Source organism: Hakea prostrata, chromosome 8, assembly GCF_041222555.1.
Source record: "Hakea prostrata isolate BN-2017 chromosome 8, UWA_Hpros_2, whole genome shotgun sequence".
NCBI classification, from domain to species: domain Eukaryota; kingdom Viridiplantae; phylum Streptophyta; class Magnoliopsida; order Proteales; family Proteaceae; genus Hakea; species Hakea prostrata.
Window position 1 is genome coordinate 35,795,873 of NC_142607.1, and position 23,907 is coordinate 35,819,779.

General features: G+C 35.3%; 1 protein-coding gene across 4 annotated transcripts; it reads right to left on the reverse strand.

Annotated features, from left to right (window-relative positions):
* Nucleotides 1–6,609: 6,609 nt before the first annotated feature.
* LOC149007682 (V-type proton ATPase catalytic subunit A-like) lies at nt 6,610–11,375 on the reverse strand. 4 transcript variants are annotated; one of them, XM_089167330.1, is made up of 11 exons: nt 10,957–11,375; nt 10,757–10,869; nt 9,691–9,787; nt 9,452–9,613; nt 9,259–9,338; nt 8,934–9,021; nt 8,569–8,853; nt 8,188–8,244; nt 7,986–8,057; nt 7,787–7,888; nt 6,610–7,521 (listed from the first exon to the last, which is right to left on the reverse strand). In XM_089167330.1, exons 7-11 carry the CDS (start codon nt 8,743–8,745, stop codon nt 7,408–7,410), a joined length of 522 nt encoding a protein of 173 aa, XP_089023456.1. In that variant the 5' UTR covers nt 8,746–8,853; nt 8,934–9,021; nt 9,259–9,338; nt 9,452–9,613; nt 9,691–9,787; nt 10,757–10,869; nt 10,957–11,375; the 3' UTR covers nt 6,610–7,407. The 4 variants fall into 4 exon arrangements, 2 of the variants coding, with proteins under 2 accessions (XP_089023456.1, XP_089023455.1); XM_089167329.1 differs by lacking the exons at nt 10,757–10,869; nt 10,957–11,375 and adding an exon at nt 9,878–10,370 and having other exon boundaries at nt 7,431–7,888; XR_016175303.1 differs by lacking the exons at nt 6,610–7,521; nt 7,787–7,888; nt 7,986–8,057; ... (1 more) ...; nt 10,757–10,869; nt 10,957–11,375 and adding an exon at nt 9,878–10,370 and having other exon boundaries at nt 8,753–8,853; nt 9,452–9,601.
* Between the last annotated feature and the right edge of the window lie 12,532 nt (nt 11,376–23,907).

Sequence of the window (23,907 nt, forward strand, 5' to 3'; positions counted from 1 at the left end):
TGCCGAAGATTGAGAAATTAGGATCATTCTTTTTCTTCAGGAGGTAGTTTATAAGTTCTTGATCCGTGGGTACAAATTTGAAACCAGTGGACGTCTCTAGATTGTACTGGCCTTCCATTGTTGTTCTCTGCATCTCTCGAAATACTATTCTGATCACACTGAGATTCTGAGAGGGAAAGTGGGAATGGGTTGGGGACTGAACGTGAGATCTTGTAAAGGAGAAACTGAAGGAAACCAAGAAGAGAAACGAAGTTCTGTTCACCTCAGCTCTAAGATCTATCGATTACAGCATTTAAGCAACCACAGCTGACCTTTTATATGAATATATAAATGATTTGAGAATCAAGACATCAGGAACCCAGTAGACTCGGAATCCTAATTCATATTAACTAAGAATCTGGCAATAATTTAAAAATTACGACTTCAAGTACCTCGTAGTTCAATTATTAACGAATTCACGATTTTTAACCACGTGCGGTTTCAAGAAAACAAACGTAAAAGACAAGATTTAGTAACCATGATTTTTATTTTCTAGGTGATAGTTAATTTCAAAACCCACCCAAGGAACTGTTATGTTTGTATCACCATGAAAGTTGTTAGGTTTTTTTATAAAATCTATATTAAGTTTCAAAATTAGTATTTGTATTTTTTTTTATTTAATTGTATTGTTAGTGTGTGGGACCCATGAGTTAAGGGGTGTTACTAAGGCACATCAGTAAATGATGCCCTTCATGACCTTGGTTATGAGGCTCTTCATGACATTGGTCATGGGTCTTAAAGGTCTTGATCATGGTGATGTAGTGGACTTACTTGAAGGAAATGAAATTTACTTAAATTCTAACCGTTGACCTTCAATTCTCATTTCAACTTCATGACCATTCATGACTATTACCATGAGTGGGGTTAAGGTTGTTGAATGGATTAAATCCAATTCATTGCCTTGAGAATCTCAAAGGTGTAAGGTGAGGTTTGAGCTTATATAAACTCAACACTTCCTTGCATGTGGTATGCAATATAGATACTCCTCACGCTTGCATAATACATGTTACAAAGTTAATTTCTTTCTTTGAGTTGGTCTAAGTGTTGTGCTTTAGCTTTTGGCTCCTTGAAGGGACTAGAAGAACTACCTCATCTTCTAGTTGGAGGTTGCTTTATCTTGGAGGTAGTGGTGCGAAGAACCCTTGGTAGTAGGGTGCATCAATTACCTTAAAGACAACACTCAAGGTGTGACTCAACCTCATTGAACGGTGGTTCGTTCGAATATTGCAACATCAAGCTCTCTGGATTGGCTAAGGATCTTTATCTTTTAATCATATTGCAATTTCATTTTTTGTGTTTTGTAGAATTTGTAATACAATTACCCCCAACAAAAGTTTACGTGGAGAGGTGTAAATGGATAATCGAAATTCGTTTTCAAATTCACATCCGTATCCATTTAGAGTATTCAAATCCGTCGAATTATACTTCTTAGTGAAGACTCATATGTTCAACCTTTGCAAACGGCATATGTAATACTCTCATCCCCCATTTATGAAAACTCTCATGCTTCACCAACGCAGAGCTGTTCTAGTGGTGAAACCAGCACCTCTTAGTGAAGAGGTTGTGGGTTCAACTCTTGCTGAGGCATATTAATATCCCCATCCACCAGCTTAATAAAACCCCTTTGTACTCAAAAAAACAAACAAACTCATGCTTTAAAAATAAATCTGTCCAATTATTGATAAAATGTGGATATGGTAATACTCTTTCCAACTGATCAATATCCATCCACTAAAATTATCTAATTAAGTTACTTATTTAAATTTAATTTTTAATTTTTATAAACTCTTTGCATGAGATATGTGAATATTTTCTAGATTTTTTACTAAACTAAATATCAAAGTTTCTAAATTCTTAAATTTCAAGCCTAACCCTCACAACTAAAATGGTACAGATATCAATAGGTAGTTGAAAACTTGTATTCAACCAATATTCAAACCCATTTAGAAGAATCTAATCTAAAAATATAAATCTCTAAGTATCATCCGAATTCGACTGAATCCATTTGAAAATCGATAGTATATAATCTGAATCCATCAAATACAATAGGATACATATATGGTATTGCTACTATTCGATTCAAATCTGATCCATTTACACCCCTATTTACATGGGTTATTACAACCACAAGTAATAATAATAATAATAATAATAATAATAATGTTTGAGTCACTTATTTTGGTCTAAACTCGTGCTCTCTCCTTAATGTGCCCAAAATTACATTTGGGTCACCATCGTTAAAATGAATTTAGAGACCGTTCATAGAATTTAATTTTAGATGAATATACCTTTGAATAGAGAAAACATATCGCGAAATTTTGGCCAAAATGCGCTTAATTTCGGTCGGTTCAATGATTAGCGAAACTCTTTCCCCAAGCAAAACCGAAACGGGAAAAAAATCACCAAAATCTCAATAATATTTCGCAAAATATCACCGAGAAAAGCAATATGTCGCCAATACATTGCATATTCTCCCCAAAATAGTGTAATTTTTAAAATTATTTCATATGTCATGTCAGTGTCAGTTTCAATTTTAATTATTAATTATTTGAAAATGAACCTCTTTTCACCTTCTCATGGTTCAAAATTTCATTTAAATTTTTTGATAAAAATGCATTTTGATTTGATGGACTTGGTTAATGGAGGTAATATCCTGGTCCCCAATGTTCATGTGATGTATATATTAATATACATCACATGAACATAAGAAGTGAATTTTCTAATCAAATCTTTTAAAATACACTTGAGGACACAATTAATGTACCAATCTATCATTCAAGTTGAAAACCCATGTTTGAAAAACTAAAAGTAATAAAACAAAGGACAAAAGGGCTAACTGGGCAATATTATAGGGGAAATATTGCCCGAAATATTGGCGAAATTCGCTAGTTTGCCGGGTTCACCAAGGGCTGAACTGGCGAATTTCACTAACAGTTCACATCTTGCCTTTGAGAAAGAATTTGTCTTCAATTTGTCTTCTTTTCATTGGTGGTCTTATATTTTTGTGATATTTTTAGTCTTCTTCTTTTTTTCCGCTAAAAATCGATTTGTATTAAAATTAATAATGGGAAAAAACATATTATGTAGAACAAATCTTATCCCTAAATATGATTTTTTGGGAGATGGGATTATGCAGCCAAAGGGTCAAATATTGAAAGACAACACAAATGATGATCTCCACTATTAATCTTGAATGATGATAAAAGGAAATGGTAAAACTTGGGGACTCACTCGACCCAATGTGGGGATTGACTCAATCCTAGAGAATTAACTCAACTCTTCAACACAAGTGTGCACAAGCAAAAACTATCTTCCAAAAACTATAATGGAGATTACAAGTAAAGAGCAAGAGAAACAGTAAAAGAGAGAGACAAAGGGGGGGGGGGGAGAGAGAGAGATGTTAGAGAGGGAGGGAAGAGGAATGGGGGTTGAACGATCAAGAGCATTTGGGCTTGGGCTTCATCATCCTCCCCCACTTAAGAAGAACTCGTCCTCGAGTTTGGATAACCATAATATGAGTAGAGATCCGAGATGTTAAAAATATGAGTAATATTCATGCCTTTGGATAGCTCAATATGGTAAGCATTAGGTCCTATTTTCTTAAGGATTCGACAAGGACCAATATTTTTTTGCTTGAGTTTGTTGTATGTACCACTTGAAAATCTCTCTTTTCACAAATATACCATCACCAAGTCATCCTCTTCAAATTCCACATAACGTCAGTGAATATCGGCATCTTCTTTATATTGATTATTGGCTCTTTGGAGTTGGCTTGAATTTGCTCTTGGATTTCATGAATTTGATTTGCAAGTTCTTCTGTTTCTGAATTTCTCTTATTAGGATTCGGAATTAGAACACGGCATAAAATGTGACTTGGGCTTCATCCATACACTATCTCGAAGAAACATTTTTTAGTGGATCAACACTTCAAACTATCGTAGACAAACTTCGTTTGTGGTAGAATCAATTTCCATCGATGAGTATGGTCACCTATAAAACAACGAAGCAAATCACCAAGTGAGCTATTCACAACCTCAAATCGGTTTGTAGATGATAAGCACTTGAAAATTGTAGTTTAGTGCCCATAAGTCTCCACAAGATTATCCAAAAATGGCTCACAAACCGAGTGTCACAATCCGAGGTAATTGTCCTAGGAATACTATATAGCTTCATTATTTCTTTGAAAAATAGTCTCACGACATTTGAAACATCGGTGGTATTATTGCAAGGAATGAAATGAAACATTTTTTAAAACCTATCTACCACAACAAAAATAAAATCAAAACCTCTTTGAGTTCTTGGGAGTCATACAATAAAGTCCATGCTCAAGTCTTTCCAAGGTGATTTGTTACAGGTAATGGTTGATAGAGTCCATGACTTTGAACCTTTCCTTTAGCCCTTTGGCAAACTAAATATTGCTTAATATATCTTTTAACATCATGCTTTAACTTGGGCAAAAACTAACGGTCTTTAACCAATATTAAAAGTTTTGTCTCTTCCAAAATGGCCTCCTAAACCACTACCATGCAGTTTGGAGATGACATATAGTCTTAAAAAACCATTTGGTAGACAAAGTTGATTTCTTTTAAACAAATATCCGGGAAAAAAATGTTGAAATTATCACTTTTATTATTTTTACATTCTTCCCAAATTTTTGCAAAATATGGATAATTTTTATAGTTTTGTTGATTAAATATCAAATCCAATGATTTCACAAGACAATGTAATGAGAAGACAATGTTTACACCTAAGAGCTTCAACAACATTATTCTATGTACTAGATTTATGATGAATTACGAAATTAAATTCGAGAATGTGTGAAACCCATTTTGAATGTCTTGAATTCAATTTCTTTTGAGAATTCAAGAATTTTAGAGTCTCATGGTTGGTATACAAGACAAAATTCTTTGTGAATCAAATAATGATGGGTTAGTCAAGCGGTTAAAAACCCGCCCTCCCACGGGGAGATCTTGGGTTCGCACCCACTCGGCGGCGTATATTAGTAATTTAGTTACCACCCAATAGTAAAAGCTACCTTTCCCCCAAAAAAAAAAATTTGATTCCAAAATCGCAAAGCTTGTACAATGGCATAATATTTAAAGTCATAAGTACAGTAGCGTCTTTTGGCATCATTAAATTTTTCACTAAAATAAGCAATGGGGCGATCCTTCTAACTTAAAAAAATTCTAATGCCTTTATGTGAAGCATCATATTCAACCTCAAATACTTCATCAAAGTTACCCAAAGCAAGAATTGGAGCCTTGGTTAATTTTTGTTTAATTAGCTTAAAACTTTTATTAGCATCTTAAGTCCACATAAAATATTTATATTTTAGGCAATCGGTTACCAAAGCAATAATAGTACTAAAATTTTTCACAAATCGTCAGTAGAATGTAGCTAAAGGTTCTTGGTGCATTGGATAAGCCAATGGCATCACAAGTCATTCATAAATTTTCTCCCATATCTTGAAAGCAGTTTTTCATTCATCACTCAATTGGATGTGAATTACCACTTTTAAGATCAAGTTTAGAAAATATTTTTGTACCATGCAACGTATCAAGCATATCATCTAATTGGGGAATGAAAAATTTATATTTAAACCATATAATTTTACAATAATATTTTTTTTATAATTTTATTTATTGTTCTAATATCAACAAACATCCTCCAAAATTTTATCTTTATTTAGAGTAAGTAGACTGTGAATGACATGGGCTTAAACTCTCTTGAATAAACCACTTTTTTTAATAACTCTTCGACTTGCCTTGTAACTCAGCATACTCGATTACATTCATTATTTAATGTAGTAAATTTGTTAAGGTGGCATCTGACACCACATTAATTTGTTGTTTGATGTTACGCATTGATGGCAACTTGTCTAGAGCCCTTCTATATACTTAAAAATGTTTATTTTCTTCTCTATTTCACTTGCTTATTATCCAATAAGAGCATATGCCATAGAATTATTTTCTTTGCAAGCTTGTTCAAAATGTTTCAAAGATTATTTATTTATTTTTTATGTTTTTTTTATCTTTTGAAATACTACGAAGAGGAACATTTTTCAATGGAGTCAACAAATATTTCTTCTCATTCAAGTTAATATATATATATATATACTAGTAAAAACGCACGTGCAATGCACGTGGATGTTTTGCTCTTAATGTAATTAGATTGAAGCACTATAGATTTTTAATGATACATAATCTGACTTGAATAATTTTTTAGTTCTATTTATGCTTTTATTTTTAAACAAATATAAATTATTAGAAAAAAAAGATTGAGATACTGACATAAAGTGTTAGAAGATATCTAAATATGGGAATTAAATGTTGTGTCATTTCAATAATCTGTTGAACGTGGCAGTACATGTTCTTTTTATTCCATTCTGGGATAGCTGCTAATACTATTCTAATAAGTGAAGTTGTCGTCGTCTAACCAATTGACTCCAACTCTGATGAGACCGACTCAAATTCGTACTAATTAATGTATACAGTAGGGAATCAGTTTCTGTATGATACGGCAGGATTAGAAGCAGACCCAACCGGATTGATCTGATCTTATCGGGCTAGTTTGAAATCCTATGATAAAGATGACGAAAAAGCTTCATTTGAATTGTTAAACTGAGGTCAATCTGATATACTTTCATTCGATTCTACCCTAACCACATGAGCTTTTCATCTAAAGCATATCGTATTGCCGATACCAAAAGAGCATATCATACGGCAAACCTCTAGATTACTCAGCGTATAAGCCTTTTGAAACACAAATCTCCAAACTTAACAGTTATTCATATTATTTAAAATAAAAAAATAAAAAAATAAAAAAACCACACACAGACACGCATTGAAAAAACTACAAATGCCAACTATCAACAAAAAGTTCCTAAATGTTTTATGCTCCCTCATTTTCTCAGGTGTAACATGATCTTGCATATCTGGTCGTTCTTGACAATTAAAGAAGCGGTTTTCCCTGGCAAAGTGGCCTCAAGACGATTCAATTTTCAGATAGCCTAGGCCATTGGATTTCTGAAAGTCAGCTCACTGTCTAAACCTTTCTCAGAACCAAATAACTGTTGAGCACAAAAGTACGCTTCACATGCAAAATGATGCATATTAATATACATCTAAAAGAAGTCTTCTTTCAGCATATAATTCTAACCTCACTCTTAGATCAAGAGTACCAGAACAAAACCATTCACCAACTTCAAAACAAGAAGCACCTTAAAAAGTAAGTCAAAAACTTTAGAACTAAAATGGCCCAAGGGTTTTTGTATATGATGGAAATCAAGAGGCATACTTTGAAGCAATAAACGGTACACCAACTCAGCAAGCAAAAACATAAACATTCACCCGTATAAATGGAGGCTTCTCAAGCAGCCACAGGCATGTTGGAAGTGTTAGCTACAAGTGTTGTCCGCTTCATGACAGATTCTCCCCGGCCATCAGGTAATGTCATAGTCAATTGAGGAAAATCCATAAGAACCTGAAAATTTTAAGAGACAGAACATTCAAATTTCAGATGCTACTAAAGGATTGATAAACAAGGGAAAGAATAAAAGAGCTACATATTTAGGCCATTTCATTTCCTCTCTCTCCACAACCAACATAAACCCCAGTGTTAGAATTAGAGAACTGCACATGAACAAAACCTTATACATAAGAACTCCGTTAATCAATCCTTTATCATCCCTGGAAAATAAAAGGAGAGTCCGGTAGGCATCACACACCAAATAAACAAGAAACCGCACCTTAGAAAGAGCTTGACTGATGACGGTTTTACCACAACCAAATGCTCCAGGAATGGCACAAGTCCCCCCAAGAACAGAAGGGAAAAGGGCATCAAGAACACACTGTAGAAAATATTCAAAAGAAAGAATGAAGATATCCAACTTAAATTGACGCAATGAAGTAAAAAAATCTGGCAATGTATTCTATTTTGTTTATTACCAGTCCAGTTAAGAGAGGTGTATCAGCAGCAAGTTTTGATGAAACAGGGTGGGGTGTATGGACAGGCCAACTCTGCAGCAGTAGAGCAAAACAAATGTAAGAAATCATTGTATGAATTCTGATTTATACCCAACAAAGAAATGAGAAATCAAATATTATGTTCTAAATTGATAGAATAGCCAAAGAAAATAATTTTAATCACCTGAAGCATGGTAAATTGCTTTTTAACACCTTGAAACTCAAGCTCCAACACCATGTCCTGCAAAACATATGGCAGGTGACACATTTAAGGTGATGAAACTAAATAATGACATGGTGAACACACAGAATTAACATAGTGAACACACAGAACACAAAAGCAAACGTCAGACCATAGACTAACAAAATTAAAAAATCCCCAAAGCAACTTTGTCTCACTCTGAGGAATTTGTGGTGCATCCCACAGCCTTAACATCTAGGTTGAACACTACCAGCAAGCCACAATATAATCAATCTTTCAGAATGGGGAGAAGAAAAGAATAATGAATAACTTGACCATCAATGCATCAACAGATCTTATTACTAAAGAACCTGGATGCCAAACCTTTAGTGAGAATTGAACAGAAGATGCAACGTAAGTGACCTTTCCCATAGCATCAGGAGGAAGAGCAACATGATGTTGCATCAAACTATTCTCAAAGACACTCTGCAACACAACAATAAAATTTTGGGATTTATATGCTGCACAAACTGAAACATCTGAGCAGTGTATTAACACCATCGTTATCTCCCGCCCCTCGACCCATGGTCGCAAATATATCCAAGAGTATTATTGATGCCATCAAACGTACAGCATATAAATATGCACCAGTTAGAAGGTCTCCTTCACCTGCATCAGTAGAAAACATGAACTAATCAAGTATCCAGCACATCCGGTAAAAATGCAATTATGATATGTTAAATGATTACCTATTTTCTTCGGTTATCCAGAGGTGGGACAGAGACCCCACGACGTATATAGACATCACCAGATCTTTTAGCAATAGTTTTCAAAGGTCTGCAATAACATTAGCTCATGTCAAGAGATGACTTGAGCTCCTGGCAAAAAACAGCTCTTTGACCAACGTTTGTGCATAAAAATAAGTGTATATAGAAGGAAAAGGAGAAAGGAAAAAAATCAGGGGAATCTACAATAGCAGTTAGAAGCAAACCTAAATACCATCAAAGATATTCCCCAAATCTCATTCTGTTAACACAAAAATCCTGAAATTTTGAAACAAAGAGCTTCACTAACCAATTCTGAAAAACGAATCCAAGCCAAAGCCTCACTAAGTCGTATTAGATTCTCAAGCTGCTAGCAGTTGCAGTTATCACCTGTTGAGGAGTGAAAACATGGGAAACATGCTCATTGGAGGATGTAAGAAAGCATTGCAAATTCTGATCAAGAAGAAAGGTTAAAACAAAAAAGACATGGTCAAATTTCGTACCTTCTTGCTGCTACCTGGAAAGTTGCCTCTTTTCGTCATCTCAACGTACCCTCTTGTTAATTCCTCTGCAGCTTCATCAGATAATTGTGGATGAATGTGCATTCTGGCATAGCTCACGTAAGCAATTAATGTAGGAAGGTCTAAGACATCCTGCATGGTGCTCTGCATGCAGAATCGAGGTCTTTTCAACATGCCATTAGATCTCTAACAGGCAAAGGCAGTATTGGCAATCATCATACCTCAGGATTTTCAAAGTGCAAAGCAACAATATGCTTTGGAAGACGCCTATCAGTTTGTTCATCGGCCTTGTCAAGAATCAAATAAATCAGATCGACCCTACACGCAAAAAATCTGGTCAGACGAACGTGCTACTTAGAAATGGAGGTGGGAAGAGCCCAAAAGAACAAACTTCTTGTGGCTTCTCACCTTGATAATAAGGTAGGTGGAAGGTGTATATTGTCAATAACAGACAATCGAGGGTTAGAAATTACCTGTACACTACAATAAAACATGAAAACCCTAAAGGACCAAAAATCTAAGAAACAATCAAAGCATTTAAAATGAAATGGCACTCCCCAAGGTTGAAATTCAATGGAAAAGCAGTACTTGGGTAGCCCATTAAATATTGAGATAGATAGGAACATTGAATGAAATACAAGAAGCTGCGCAAGGAAGAGATTATAATTCAAATGCAAGGAATAGAACTGATTAGCACATCACAAATATATTGAGAGAGTTAAGAACAATAGAAACAAATGCAAAACGATGAGCAAGCAAGAAACTGAAATTCAGAATGAGAAAGCAAGAGGAAATGTAAAAGAAGGCGTACAGAGGCAGAGAACAAGTCATGGATTATGTTATTTCCATAGGTCCATAACACCCAGTGACCATGAGTCCCAATTTGAAGACTTTTTTAAACCAGTTTAGCAACAAAAACTTTTCTTAACCACGTCCAACTATGAAGTAAATCAAATACGGGGAGAAAAGAAAACAATTATCATATGCAATTCACTCTCCACAACTCATGCGAACCGTAAGCCACAAATACAAATGCTCTCTTTTGCAACATCACCATTGATAAATTCGAAGGGGAATTTCTCGATGCAGAAATTTTCTGATGCTTATGTTGATACAATAGTTGAAAAAATGAACGTCGAAGATATCAACTTACAGTAAATGTAAAACCTTTCTAAAACATCAAGATATCAACTTCGAAGACTAATCAGCAGATTACCACAAAAGTGAAGAAATTGATATGAACGTCAATGAGAGAATTCAGGAAGTCGTGTACAATTATAGGATTACCTTCACCACAGGGGGATTTACGGGTAGTGATGTGGGGAACTTTGGTGGGCATCCTCAGTGGACCCTAACTTTCAGCCGCTTATCCTTGGTTCCACGGACAAGATCCGCGCACACTGAAAACCCCAGAAAGGTATTACCATTTAAAGTAAAATCTGTAGTCAGAATATAGCCCTAGGAGTGAGAACCAAGCAAAGAGCAACCTTTCTCGAGATTTTTGACGTTCTTAGAAGAAAGAGTAATCCTGATACGGTGAACCTGCTCCTGAGGTTCCTCCAAACCAATTTTCCCAGGCTTCGGTGGTGCGTACGCCATAATTTCGTTTGTTGCTTACTTCTGCTTCGCTGCAACATTGGAGGGCTACTTCCGCATCGTCACCTTCTCCACCCTCCGAAGATTTCTGGTTTGTGATGGACTTAGCTGGAAGACGATTGTGAAGAAGATTTCTGGTTTGTGATCGACTTAGCCGTTAGCAACACGATTGAGGTTTTGTCAGCACGATTGAGTTAACTGTTTGTCCTACAGATGGAAGACGATTGTGAAGTTTTGTGATCGGCTTAGCAGTTAGCACCACGATTTGGGTCAGCACACGATTTAGGTAATTGTATTAATTGTTACTTTATTAACTTAATTCATGTAATGCAGAAAGTTATTTGAAAAATTACATTTTTAGATATTCATTTTTTATGACTTCAAGATTTAGTAATTTTAGAAGGTAATTTTTGATGAATTAGATTTAGTAGTTTTAGAATGTAAGGGTGTTTTGGCACACGATTTAATTAACTGTTTGAAAATTGTCGGCACGATTAGTTATTTGGTAAATTTGATTTTTGAATATTTAGCACACGGTTTAATTAACTGTTTGAAAATTGTCGGCACACGATTAGTTATTGCAAATTTGATTTTTGAATATTTAGCACACGATTTAATTAACTGTTTGAAATTGTCAGCACACGATTAGTTATTTGGCAAATTTGATTTTTGAATATTTAATAAATAATAAATTGTTAATGTTTTATCATTATTACATTTATTAAGCGGTATTCAAACGATGCTTGGTTGATTTTGATTAGTTTCTTCTTCTTCAATTAATATTTCCTAGTTTTTAGGAGAAACTCTTCCTATTCCTTATGCTAGTTGTTGCTAATTATTATTATTTTTTTAAATGAGCTGTATTATAACATTTAGATGCTTGATTTTGATTAATTTCTTCTTCTTCAATTAATATTTCATAGTTTTTAGGAGAGACTCTTCCTATTCCTTAGGCTTGTTGTTGTTAATGATTCAGGTAAAACTATAATTAATATAATATTATTGAAAGTATAAAATATGAATTTACAATTTTATACGTAATTAATTATATCAATGTAGTTAGGGAAGAAGGCTATTTTGGGAAGTAAAAATGTAGCCATGAGTTTGGCACACGATTTAATTAACTGTTTGAAAATTGTCGGCACACGATTAGTTATTTGGCAAATTTGATTTTTAGTTATTTGACAAATTACATTTTTGGAATTTTTTTTTATGACTTAAATGTTTAGTAGTTTTAGAAAATAGGGGTGTTTTGGGAAGTGAAATGTAGCCATCCTCACTCAGTACGTGCTTTTATAATAGTAGTATGATATATATATATATATCGTCATGATTAATTTTTCTATCAAATTGCTAATATCTACCTAGTGAAATATGACAAGCAGCCATAGGCAATACAACACACCATATTTCATCAAATTAAGTACCAATAGATAATTTAATCAAACACATTTTTCTAATGAAGACTTCTTCTCCTCCCCTTTTAAACCAAGAGATGTGATAAGGGTTGAAATTTTTATCATAAGTCAAATTCAAACTTTCAACAATTTCTTTAGAAACCACATTTTCACAACTTTCGAAATTAATTAATACTAGACTTTTATTTTTTCAAAAACAATGCAATGAATATGAAAAAACTATTGTTTCTTAGCCATTGGTCATCTTCTAAACTCTTAGGTGTGGTCAAAACATGCCTAATAACAAGGCTTTTAGCCTCACTATTGGGATCATAATACACTTGAAGGATGATATCTTCTTGGTAATTTTCATAGGCAATTTCATTATCATCTTCAATTAATTTGACTCACTTTTCTTTCTTTTTAGTAGGATAAGAAAATGAAAAATGACCGACATCCCCCCATCGATAATATGTATTAGAATTTTTCTTACCTTTGTTTTGGTCTTTGGCTATACGTTTTAGCTTTTCGTCAGTCTAAGCTTTGATTAGTCCTTTGCAATAATTTTATCTCTCAGAGTAATACTGGGAGCCTTCTCAAACTGCATAAAAGAATTCATTTTCAATTTTTCTTTGGTTTTGAGGGTTTTTTGGTGAGTTTCATCAATTGTGTTCAAATGCTATAAAGAAATCTCATATTGAATAGAAAGTTTTAGACCACTAACATATTTACCCACTAATTAGTCATCAATTTCTTATAATTTAAGACTATATAAATATTTGAAAAATTCTTCATTGTAATCATTCACACTTCAATCATTTCCTTGTTGAAGGTAGTGAAAATTTTCATATAAATTTGAGAGAAATTAAGAAAGAGATTCGTCTAATTTTCTTTCATATCCCCCCAATTGTTAATTGGGCGTAGTCTGCTCTTTTCTCGACTATATTGAAATTGTTGCTACTGAATCAAGGCATGACCCCTAAGTATCTGTGGATGTGCTTGTTGGGGTTGAATGGATGTAGAACTTGAAGATCCATCATGATCCTCACTTCGGCGTTTATCTGGGATGTGAAAAGTTTGGTTCACATCTATTGTAGAATTTCTTTGGTGAGTGTTAGAAACCATTGTAGGAAGTTAGCGTAAAACATTTTGCATCATTTGTTGGAGATTTTGATTTGCTTCCTTCAGTTGATTCATCTCATCTTATAATGCAATTTTTTGCATTGTTGACATACGGACATTCTCCCTTCTTAGCATAATGCTTCCAAATTAAACCTTGCTCTAATGCTAATTGATGTAGCCAAGGGGTCCACCATTGAAAGACAATACAAATGATGATCTTCACCATTAATCTTAAATGATGATACAAGAAAATGGAAAGACTTAGGGATTCGCTCGACCCAAGGTGGAGATTTTCTCAACCCTAGAGAATTCAATAAGGGTTTAACCATCTATCTCTATCTCCCTGCATACGATGCTGCCTATGATATTGATCATCTTTTATGATATGCGAGTAACAAAATAAAGATTAAAAGGTATTCAAATACATCCCCTGTAAGAACCCTAATAAGAGAACCCTCACAAATGTAACATGAAAAGAGAGACTTGTAATCTTCCAATCGTGTTGTCTTATGGTAGAGCTTCATGATCTCTATGGGAATACCTGTAACTTCATGAATCATATGTAAAATTAAATCTAGCTATGATTATATAGCTTGATGGCTTGATCATAAATACCTCATGATAATAATAATACAAGATGATGAAACATACTTTATTTAGGATCCATGGAAGACGGAATGCAACAAAACCTTTTTTTTAGTCTCCCACGATGAACGAATCCTAAAGTTGATTTTATGATCAATTTGATATTAAATATTTTCCTCTAAACACCTCTCTATTCACTGGCTCAATAAAACAACTTCTCTGAACTAACGCTTTATGTGCATAAAATAATGTGATGCATTGGGGTTCAGAGGAGGGACCTAGCATCTTTTATGTAGGCAAATTCATTAAATCAATCTTGACTGATATGGTTGATGCCTTGAATTTTCCTAATGACAAATGTGTCTATTGTTGGAACAAATGGAAAGAAGATGAACAAGAATAGAATAATAAAAAAAACTCCAGACTTCTTTTCACCAAAAAAACAATGACTATAGACCAGCTTCAATACGTTTTATATAAAGACTCTATCGTAGACTCAGACGACCATAAAACTTAGAAAACCATAACTAACAGTCCTATAAAAACTGAAGCAAAATAACTCTTCAAAACATTAACCATATGACTCAATCTTCTACAAAATAGCAACCACTTCTACACTTGTGCAACTCCTAAAAATCAGCAGCAACAATCAGCAATAGCTCCTTTGTTGATTGTTTCAGCAACGACCCCTTATATGATCGTCTTATTAATTTGAATCGTTGAATCATTCCACCAACACCCCCTCTTGATTCAAACTCACATAGCCCAAGCCTAGCTCTTAGATGACTGAACTTTGAATATGAAAGAGCCCTGGTAAAAATATCAGCTACTTGATCTTCAAAGTTACAGAACTTCAAAGAGACTTCATTTCCTGCAACTAATTCTATAATGAAATGATGCTTTATTTCAATATGTTTAGCCCTCCCATGGAATACTGGATTCTTTGTCATGGTTATTGTTGAACTATTGTCAATAAAGATTTCAGTTGTTTGTTTCATCCCCAAATCAGTCAACAACTTCTTCATCCAAATTGCTTCACATGCTGCCCCTGCCACATACTCTGCTTCACAAGAAGATAAAACTAATGTAGTTTGTTTCTTAGATCTCCATGTCACCATTCCAGACCCAAGGCTAAAGCAAAAACCTGTTGTGCTCTTCCTATCATCTGCTAATCCAGCCCAGTCACTGTTAGAGTACCCCCATCAACTTAAGCTCTCTTGTTTTACTGTACCAAATCCCATAATTTAGAATTCCTGCAATAGACTTTAGAACCCTTTATGCTGCTCCATAATGATGTTTTGTAGGGTTATGCATAAACCTTGAGATCAAGCTTACTGCACAAATGATGTCAGGTCTGGTGTGACTTAAGTAGATAAGACCTCCAACCAAACTCCTAAATTTTTGAGCATTTGTAGCTCTTGTCCCATATTTTCTCTGCAACTTCTCATTTGAATTCATTGGTATGTCAATCTCCTTGCTGCTGCTCACTGTATACTTCTTTAGCAAATCAGAAGCATATTTTCTCTGTGATATGAAGATTCCATTACTACACTGCTGCACTTTTGTGAAATCCTTCAAATTTCTACCCCTTTAACCCGTGGTTTCAAGACCGAGAACTCGGGCCTCGAGTCGGTGACAACAGTGGGCCGTTCAAGTCAAGCCCAAAGGTTCGGAAATGGAACCAATGTTGGTAGAGGACCCTTGTGATGACTCATCAACTCTCCTAGAGTTTAGGGAGAAAATTAATCATGATGGTGTAGAAAGGGTGCTTTTTGAACGGCCGTTGATCGGTAATGGAGAATCCGATTTGACGCGAATAAGGTATCAAATCGAAGATCGTCGAAAAACCTTTCCAACAAGCCAAAAATCACCAGAATTGGACCTTGGTTAGCCCCTCGACTAGGGCAGGTAGATTGGGCCGGTTGAACGGCCGGTCGACTGCCCCCGCCCAGTTCGGGGCAAAATCGGGTTTTTCCTCTTTAAAACCCTATTTGAGTTCTTATGGTCTCATACTCGCATTTTAGAAGGCTAGTACGAGGCTGAGGCTAAAGGAGGAGGAGAAACCAAGGGAAGGAAGGGATTCTAACCATTTGGAAGCATGCCGACACCTAAATCATAGCAAAATCGTTAGAAAATGTGAGAATCCTCAAACCCTCTTCTTTAACCTTAGTTTTGTGAGGTGTTCTTCACAATAAATGATTGATTTGGGTAGTTAATGCATGTTAGGTCTATTGAATGCTTGTGTTTAGTTATATTTATGTTTCTCATTAGTTTAGAAGTGGTTTGCGCAAATCGTTGCAAACGATTTCATAGTTTGACTCTCAGACGCGCCCGAGGGCACTCGCAAGAGCCAAAATTTGGGGCTTTTTTATTGAGATCGAACTGGATCAAATTGAAGGTACCCTTAAGACCCTATTGCTGCCAATTATATATTCCCAAAGTTTCGTTTCGGTTTGACTTCGAATCAATGGCGAAATATTGATTTTCGCCGAAACTAGGTTGAGAACGGCGGGTTAGAACCTAGTTGGCAGATTAGGCTTTTGTTGGGTGATTTTGGGAACTCTATTAAAACCCAATTGACTTCTAATTTATGTCTATTGATCTTCTTACATGATTAGGTTTATTTTGATTATAATCACCAACTCGTGAGTGTGACTTTGTGGAACTTTGGAGATCTTATACTAAGTAGAAATGTGAGGAATATACTTAACCTTATCTTGCATGTTTAATCATGTTAATTAAATTTCATTATTGATATCTTGCCTTGCTTTAGTATTTATTATCTCATGATTATGTGTGGGACTTTGCACGAATGAAAGGTAACAAAGTATGTTTGATTTCATTTCAATATTATTTGAAAACAATAAGAGAATGTATGAGATGGATGAGATTGAATGGATTGAGTTTTTCTTTTATTTTCAAATCCTAAATTATTTGATATGAAGATATATGGATGATGTTGAATTAAATTGCTCCTTTTATTTTATGCTTCAAACTAAGGTTGTGGGTTCGCCCATTACTCTAGTGAACTTACATGAGTATGCATTTAGAGCTAAGTACATGAATGCTAAGTGTCTAGAAGTATTTGGCTAGGTAACCTTATGAGTACTACTACCCTTCCGGCAGGGGTATTGAAACCAGTTAACCCGTGATGTTAGTAGCTAGGTCCTGATTGTCAAGCAGGCCCACTATCATCATAGAGAGGTAGGGTTGCATATAATAGATAAGGGCTCCTGGGTGCTCAAGACCAATAACCAACCCGTGAAAAGACATTGAGAGCATCATGTCCATTATATGTGGATAACTGATGGGTTAAGGAATGGGGTACAACAGATGACTCCCGTTAAGGATTCCATTTATAGGTGGGAAGGTATCGAACCAAAAGGGCACTAGGCATGAGGGGAGATATCCGAACCATATGTAGTATGAGACCGTATGACTTTGCATGGGCTAGGATTATCCTTGACACGCGCTAAATCTCATACCAAACGGTAATGTGAGAGAGTGGTGACCTATACCCCAACCATGGCTTGACAAGACTTTACCCAACAATCGCGGATAACCCAATAGATGTCTCTTGTTGAGGGGAGTGACTGATCAGACCGCCCAAAGGAGATTGGTGTTTAAACTTAATGCGTGTCTACCATAGAGACCTCATGATAGAGTTAGGAGCATAATATTATAATAATTCATATATCATATCATTATCATTAATTACATTATCAATATTCATGTTATATGTGTGGTGTGAAATCTTGTGAACGAATGAATGATATGATGTTGAGTTGACCTCACTGAGTTCTGTTGAACTCATTCATTTTTATATGTATATTTCTATTGGAATATTTTGTAGGTTCTGAGGACTCCTTCCAAGTGGAAGATTCGTCGACGACAGACTTTCTTGAAGGAGTGACTGAAGAAGATGTAGATTCGCATGGAGCTTCATGCCCGTGCAAAGCCTGTTCTTATAAAGTTGGATTCCATTAGGGAATCAATTTAGTTTAAATAAAAAAACTGTTCTTCGTTCAAACTCTGATGTCCATTTTGATTAACTTTAGATAATGGATGATTGTAACCTTTTGATAATTCAGATTTGATAACTGTATATTTAAACTTGATTTATTCTTGTCCTTTTAATTATGCTATATCATGTATTGTATGAAATTGTCATTGAACCTAGGTCTTGCGGTGTATCACCCCCACGGGTATTTGGGTATGGCCGAATCCGGTTGGGTGGGGTTTGACAATTATACTTAGCAATAGGAGAAGAGATTTCATCATACTCCACCCCTTCTTTTTGGACAAAACCTTTCGCAACAAGTCTAGCCTTATACCTCTTGGAGTTATTCACCCCATCATCCTTGATTTTAAAAATCCACTTACAAGGTAACAGTCTTTGGTCTTTGGGTCTATCAACTTGCTCCCAAACTTGATTTTTATTTAATGATTCCACTCCTCATTTATGGTTTGAATCCACAAATCCATATCCTTGGAATCTAAAGCCTCCTCATAGGAACTAGGTTCACTAGACCAAAACTCAAAAACTGAATCATCAGTTTCAAGTGCAAAATTGACTAAATACCTCTTAGGTGGTCTAACATCTCCTCACTCTATCCCTTGCCAGCAGGTAACTACTCAAATCAAGAACCCCACCCACCTCACTATTGGAAGTCACAGAAGAGGGCAATGGTCCAACATAAATGTCAAGTACCACAGCCTCAGGCTCATTATTACTAGAGTTAGGTTGAGGGGAAGTCAACGGTACTTTAGGTTCATGGCAATCACTGGTTTGAATTGAATCAAAACCAATATCAACTTGCTCTAAGTCAGACTGAGTGAAGTCAGTCAATCTCTAGTCAAGGGGGTTAAGATTGGTATTGTTAATAGACAGACAAGGGAATGCACTCTCTCTAAAGAGAACATCCCTATTCACAAAGGTCTTTACACCAGGTATAGATTTGTCACATAACTTATAGCCTTTAACACCCTCAGGATAACCTAAAAATATATACTTCTTACTCTTAGGTTCCAACTTGCCAATGTTTTAATGATCAAAGAGTTCACAGCCAAACACCCTAAGGTAGTCTAACTTGGGGGATTTCCCCACCACATCTCCTCAGGAGTTTTAGAACCTAAGGTCACAGAATGGGATCTATTAATCAAGTGAACAACTGTAGTCACAACCTCACCCCAAAACCCCTTGGGAACTCCAAAACTAATGAGCATGCATCTAGTTTTATTTAGGATAGTCCTATTCATTCTTTTAGCAATGCCATTTTGTTGAGGAGTGGCTCTAACAGTTTTATGCCTTTGAATACCTTTGTCTTTACAATACCCATTGAACACTTCATTTACAAACTCTAACCCATTATCAGTTCTTAAGGTCTTGACTTTCTTTCCACTCAAATTCTCAACCAAAGCAACCCATTCCTTAAACCTAGCAGAGGTTTCATCCTTGGACTTCAATAAGAAAATCCAGGTCCTCCTAGAATAGTCATCAACTAGGGATAGAAAATAGGAATTACCTCCATAAGACAAGACTCATGCTGGTCCCCACAAATCAGCATGAACATACTCCAATATAGCACTAGATAAGTGGGACCCAACCCCAAAGCTCAACCTGTGTTGCTTGCCTAGGATGCAGAACTCACAAAACTCTAAATCTTCAATTTTATCCTTGCCAAATAGGCCTTGTTTCTTTAGAGCTTGTAGACTTGTATTACTAATGTGCCCCAACCTAGAGTGCCACACACTAATACTGGTGCACTCACTAGAGAAACAACAAATGCTAGAGACACCATCAAAGTATGTACTACCATCTAACACATATATACCAGAATGAGATTTACCTTTCAAATATGCATGTGAGTCTTTAGAAATTGTAAGAATACCCCTAGAAATATTTGTATCAAATCCAGCACTATTAAGGCTACTTATTGAAATCAAGTTCCTCTTTAAATCAGCTATATACCTTACATCATGCAATGTGAAAACAGACTTAGTGTGAGTGAACAATTTAACAGTGTCAATACCAACCACATCACACACATCATTATTTTCCATCATAACTTTAGCATTTTCTATCTATCAAGTGTGTAAACCAATGTAAATGAAGGCACATTTGGTAAGTACATCCAGAATCAATGATCCAACCATCGTGACTATCACTATCAGAAATAGTCAGCACTTCACAAATATCTTCATACACATTTGCTTGATCATTACTAGTAGAAGGCATATTAGAGTTAGATGTCTCATTTTCTTTTGTGTACATAACAATTTTTCTTAAAGTGACCCACTTTCTTACAGAAAAAACATATTTTCATGCTAGAGTCAGATTTATTATTCCCATTGTTATTCTTATAGTTATTGGTATGTTTATCATTTCCCTTATCCTTCCCTTTGTGTTTCCCTTGTTTATAAGAGCCCTTACCCTTAACAAGTAGGTTTTCCCCACTTCCCTTGGCCTTCCCAAAAGCCAACAACTTTGACTCCCTATTCTGTAGAGCAGCAATACATTGGTCAAGGGTAATATTTTGACAATTATATTTTATAGAATTTTTAACAACAAGATAATCATTGTGAAAGGGAATTTAACAAGATGATAGACAATTCTTGGTCATCTAATTTACTTTTCTCCCCAGGTCTGGTCAAATCTTAAACTAATTTCTTAAACATGTCTAGCTTTTGGTATAGACTGACAGTAGGATCCATTTTGAAGCCATATAATCATTCCTTCAAATAAATCCTATTACCCAAATTCTTTTTCTAATAAATTTGTTCAAGTTTTGTCCACACTTTAATGGGAGTATTATCATCTTCATCTAGGCACCTAATAACACCATCAGTGATATTCCAGAACATGCAACCAATTACTTTCTCCATCACCTCATTCCTTAATATAGGGTCCATGCTTTCAAAGAAAGCATCAGGATCATCAATAGCCCTCATACATCTTTGTTGGGCCATAAGAGCTCTAATTTTTCTCTTCCATATCCCAAAGTCCCCAGTCCCATCAAACTTCTCAATGTCTACTTTAGAGCTCCCATTAGAGATCTCAAATTTAGGTACCTAGGGTTTTCTCCCTGACCTACAGTTATACTAGAGCCTATGGTAACCACACTAGGAGGAGAATCCTCCCCAAGCAAACTTAAATCCTTAGTAAACTCCACTTTTATATCAGCAATTCTCACAAATCAAAATATACAAGAAAAATACAAGTATACTAATAAAAGAACCAATCTAAAAATAATTACAAAATTAGTTTAACCCACAAAAATGCTGGCCGAGAAAGCAGAGTTTACAACAGCATCAATTCATACACTGTAGTTAACTAATCACAGCAAATAAATACCAAATAAATGCCCAATTAAAAACAGTGAACAAATAATGCAAATATATTTACAATTTCTAGCACACATCTCATGCCAACTAATTAATTCAGTAGTTATCAGACAAATAAAAAAAAAACTCATAAACAGGCAAATATTCCTTGTTGTATCAAATTAGGTCACCTGAGACCTTAATAGAGCCCGAATAACCACATTGGTCATCCTAAATAGGCATTAGTGACCAAGATGATAAATAAATATGCCTAGAATTCCATATGAGATCACAATAACCAAATTAGAGAAGCAGAGAACAAGAAACCCCTAATTCGGGTTCATCACAGAGGCATCGTAACTAGCTCTGATGCCAAATGTTGTTCTATGATGTGATGGAACACAAGAATTGCAAAAAAGATAGCAAGAAGACACAAAATTGATTACAGAGTTCGGTCAATGTGACCTACATCTGGGACTCAAAACAAAGTCTAATTACAATATGAGAAGTAGAAGTCTTACGGATTTAGGGTAAAATGCACATAAAGGAAGGGTTAATCATGGTAAAACAACCAACGTCTTCATTCGCTTGAGAACGCACAAATTCGCCAGAAAAAACCCCCTCTAGTTGCATCGGCAGCATCTCCAACAGAGCAGAAACGCACAAGAGAGAAGAGAGAGAACATAACCCTTAAAATGAAACCAACGATGAGTTTCTCAACCCTTCTCAAACCGAACCCAAAATATACATACAATGGCATGAACCAAGCTGGTTTAACCAATAGTTCACCCAAGCTACAAAATTACAGATTAACCCTTACAAATTCCTTCCAAAAAAATAACATGTAATGATGAAAACTGACATTGTCCATTTCCTTACTGAGGTGTCCATCTCCCATTCTCAGAACATGGTTTCACACAGATCCATAATAGAATCTGATTTTGCTGTAATGTTTTTCGTTTGGAGACCCAAGCGTCCTACATACTGGTAGTTGTTCTCCTTCCCCCAGGTTGCTTGTAATTGTAAGAATTATATCAGAACGGCTGACATTTTAACAGATGAAATTTTGCAATTGTACGTAGAAGAAGTTGTATAACTATCAAATGGGGTCTCATGGACTATGGGGAGCAAGTTGAAGTGCTATGGGCCTATGAGCCCCTAGTCATGATGATTGGTCTCCACTTGGTCCAAAAAAGAAGAAAAAAAGTACTTAATAGCATTGTTGATGTAAGAGATACAACAAGGTCCAGCTCACCAAAAATGCTCTCATGTTGTTCTCTAAGTGAACTAGAGGTTGTGAACTCTATATGATGTTTTCAGGTTGAATAGATCTTTTCTTTCTTTCCCTTCAAAAATAAATAAATAATAAAATGACTTGATTAGTTAACCGTAAATACATAATTTTTTCAAATCAAAAGTTTCCCTATTTTTTTATTTTATGGAAGGGACAAACAAAACATCCAATTCTTTTCAGAACAATGCTTGGCCCCAATGGGTCTTTAATTTAGTAGGTTTCAAGCCTAAATAAAGTTATGATCAAGGTAAAACACTTCGGCAAAATTCGCCGATTTTCGCCTGGTTCAGTGAGTAGCGAACCAAAACACTCACCGAAAAGTAAGATTCCTCGATCTCGCCAAAATATCGTTGGAAATCGCCGGAAAATGGTTGAACCAGCGAAATATCGGCGATAATCGCTGTTAGAAACTTGAAAATGTTGTCGGAGATGGCACTATTTCACCCACTTGACTCCCTCTTCATGTTGAGCTTGTTGGTGAGGTCCAAATCCAAGATGAGCCATCAACCTTCAGCAGTTCTGCTCTAAAAATAAACCTTTTGCCTTTCGGTGATGACCAAACTTCACAAAAGATGAAGATGAAGATGAGTCATTTATATTTTTGTGACTAAGTTACGTTTGACATTTGAGCCACATATGCGGCACTTGTTAAAAAATAAAGTTAAATGAGTACATGATTTGACTAGTTGATTTGTTTCTTATTTTTCATATTTTATACTGACGTTTGCAAGTACATGAATTGACTAGTTGAGTTGCTTTATTGTTTTTTCAAATTTTATACTGATGTTTTGTAGGGAATCAGATTATTTTATATTTTTTAAAACTTTACAATGAGTGACGTGTTGCAAATATGTAACATATATATTTGTTTTACATTTTTAAACAATATTTTGCATGTATGTGTTGGCGTTCATTGTTTCCCCTGGTTCACCAAGTAGTGAACCGGCGAACTCAAGCGAGATTTCGTACCCTAGTTATGATCATCTATGGGAGAAAAATGAACAAATGGATTTGTAGGATTCACAATAAATTCTTTAATCTCATCCGGATGGAGATGATTATTCATCTACTTTCCACATTCCATGAATAGCTCTGGCACATTGAAAAATATCGAGAATGTT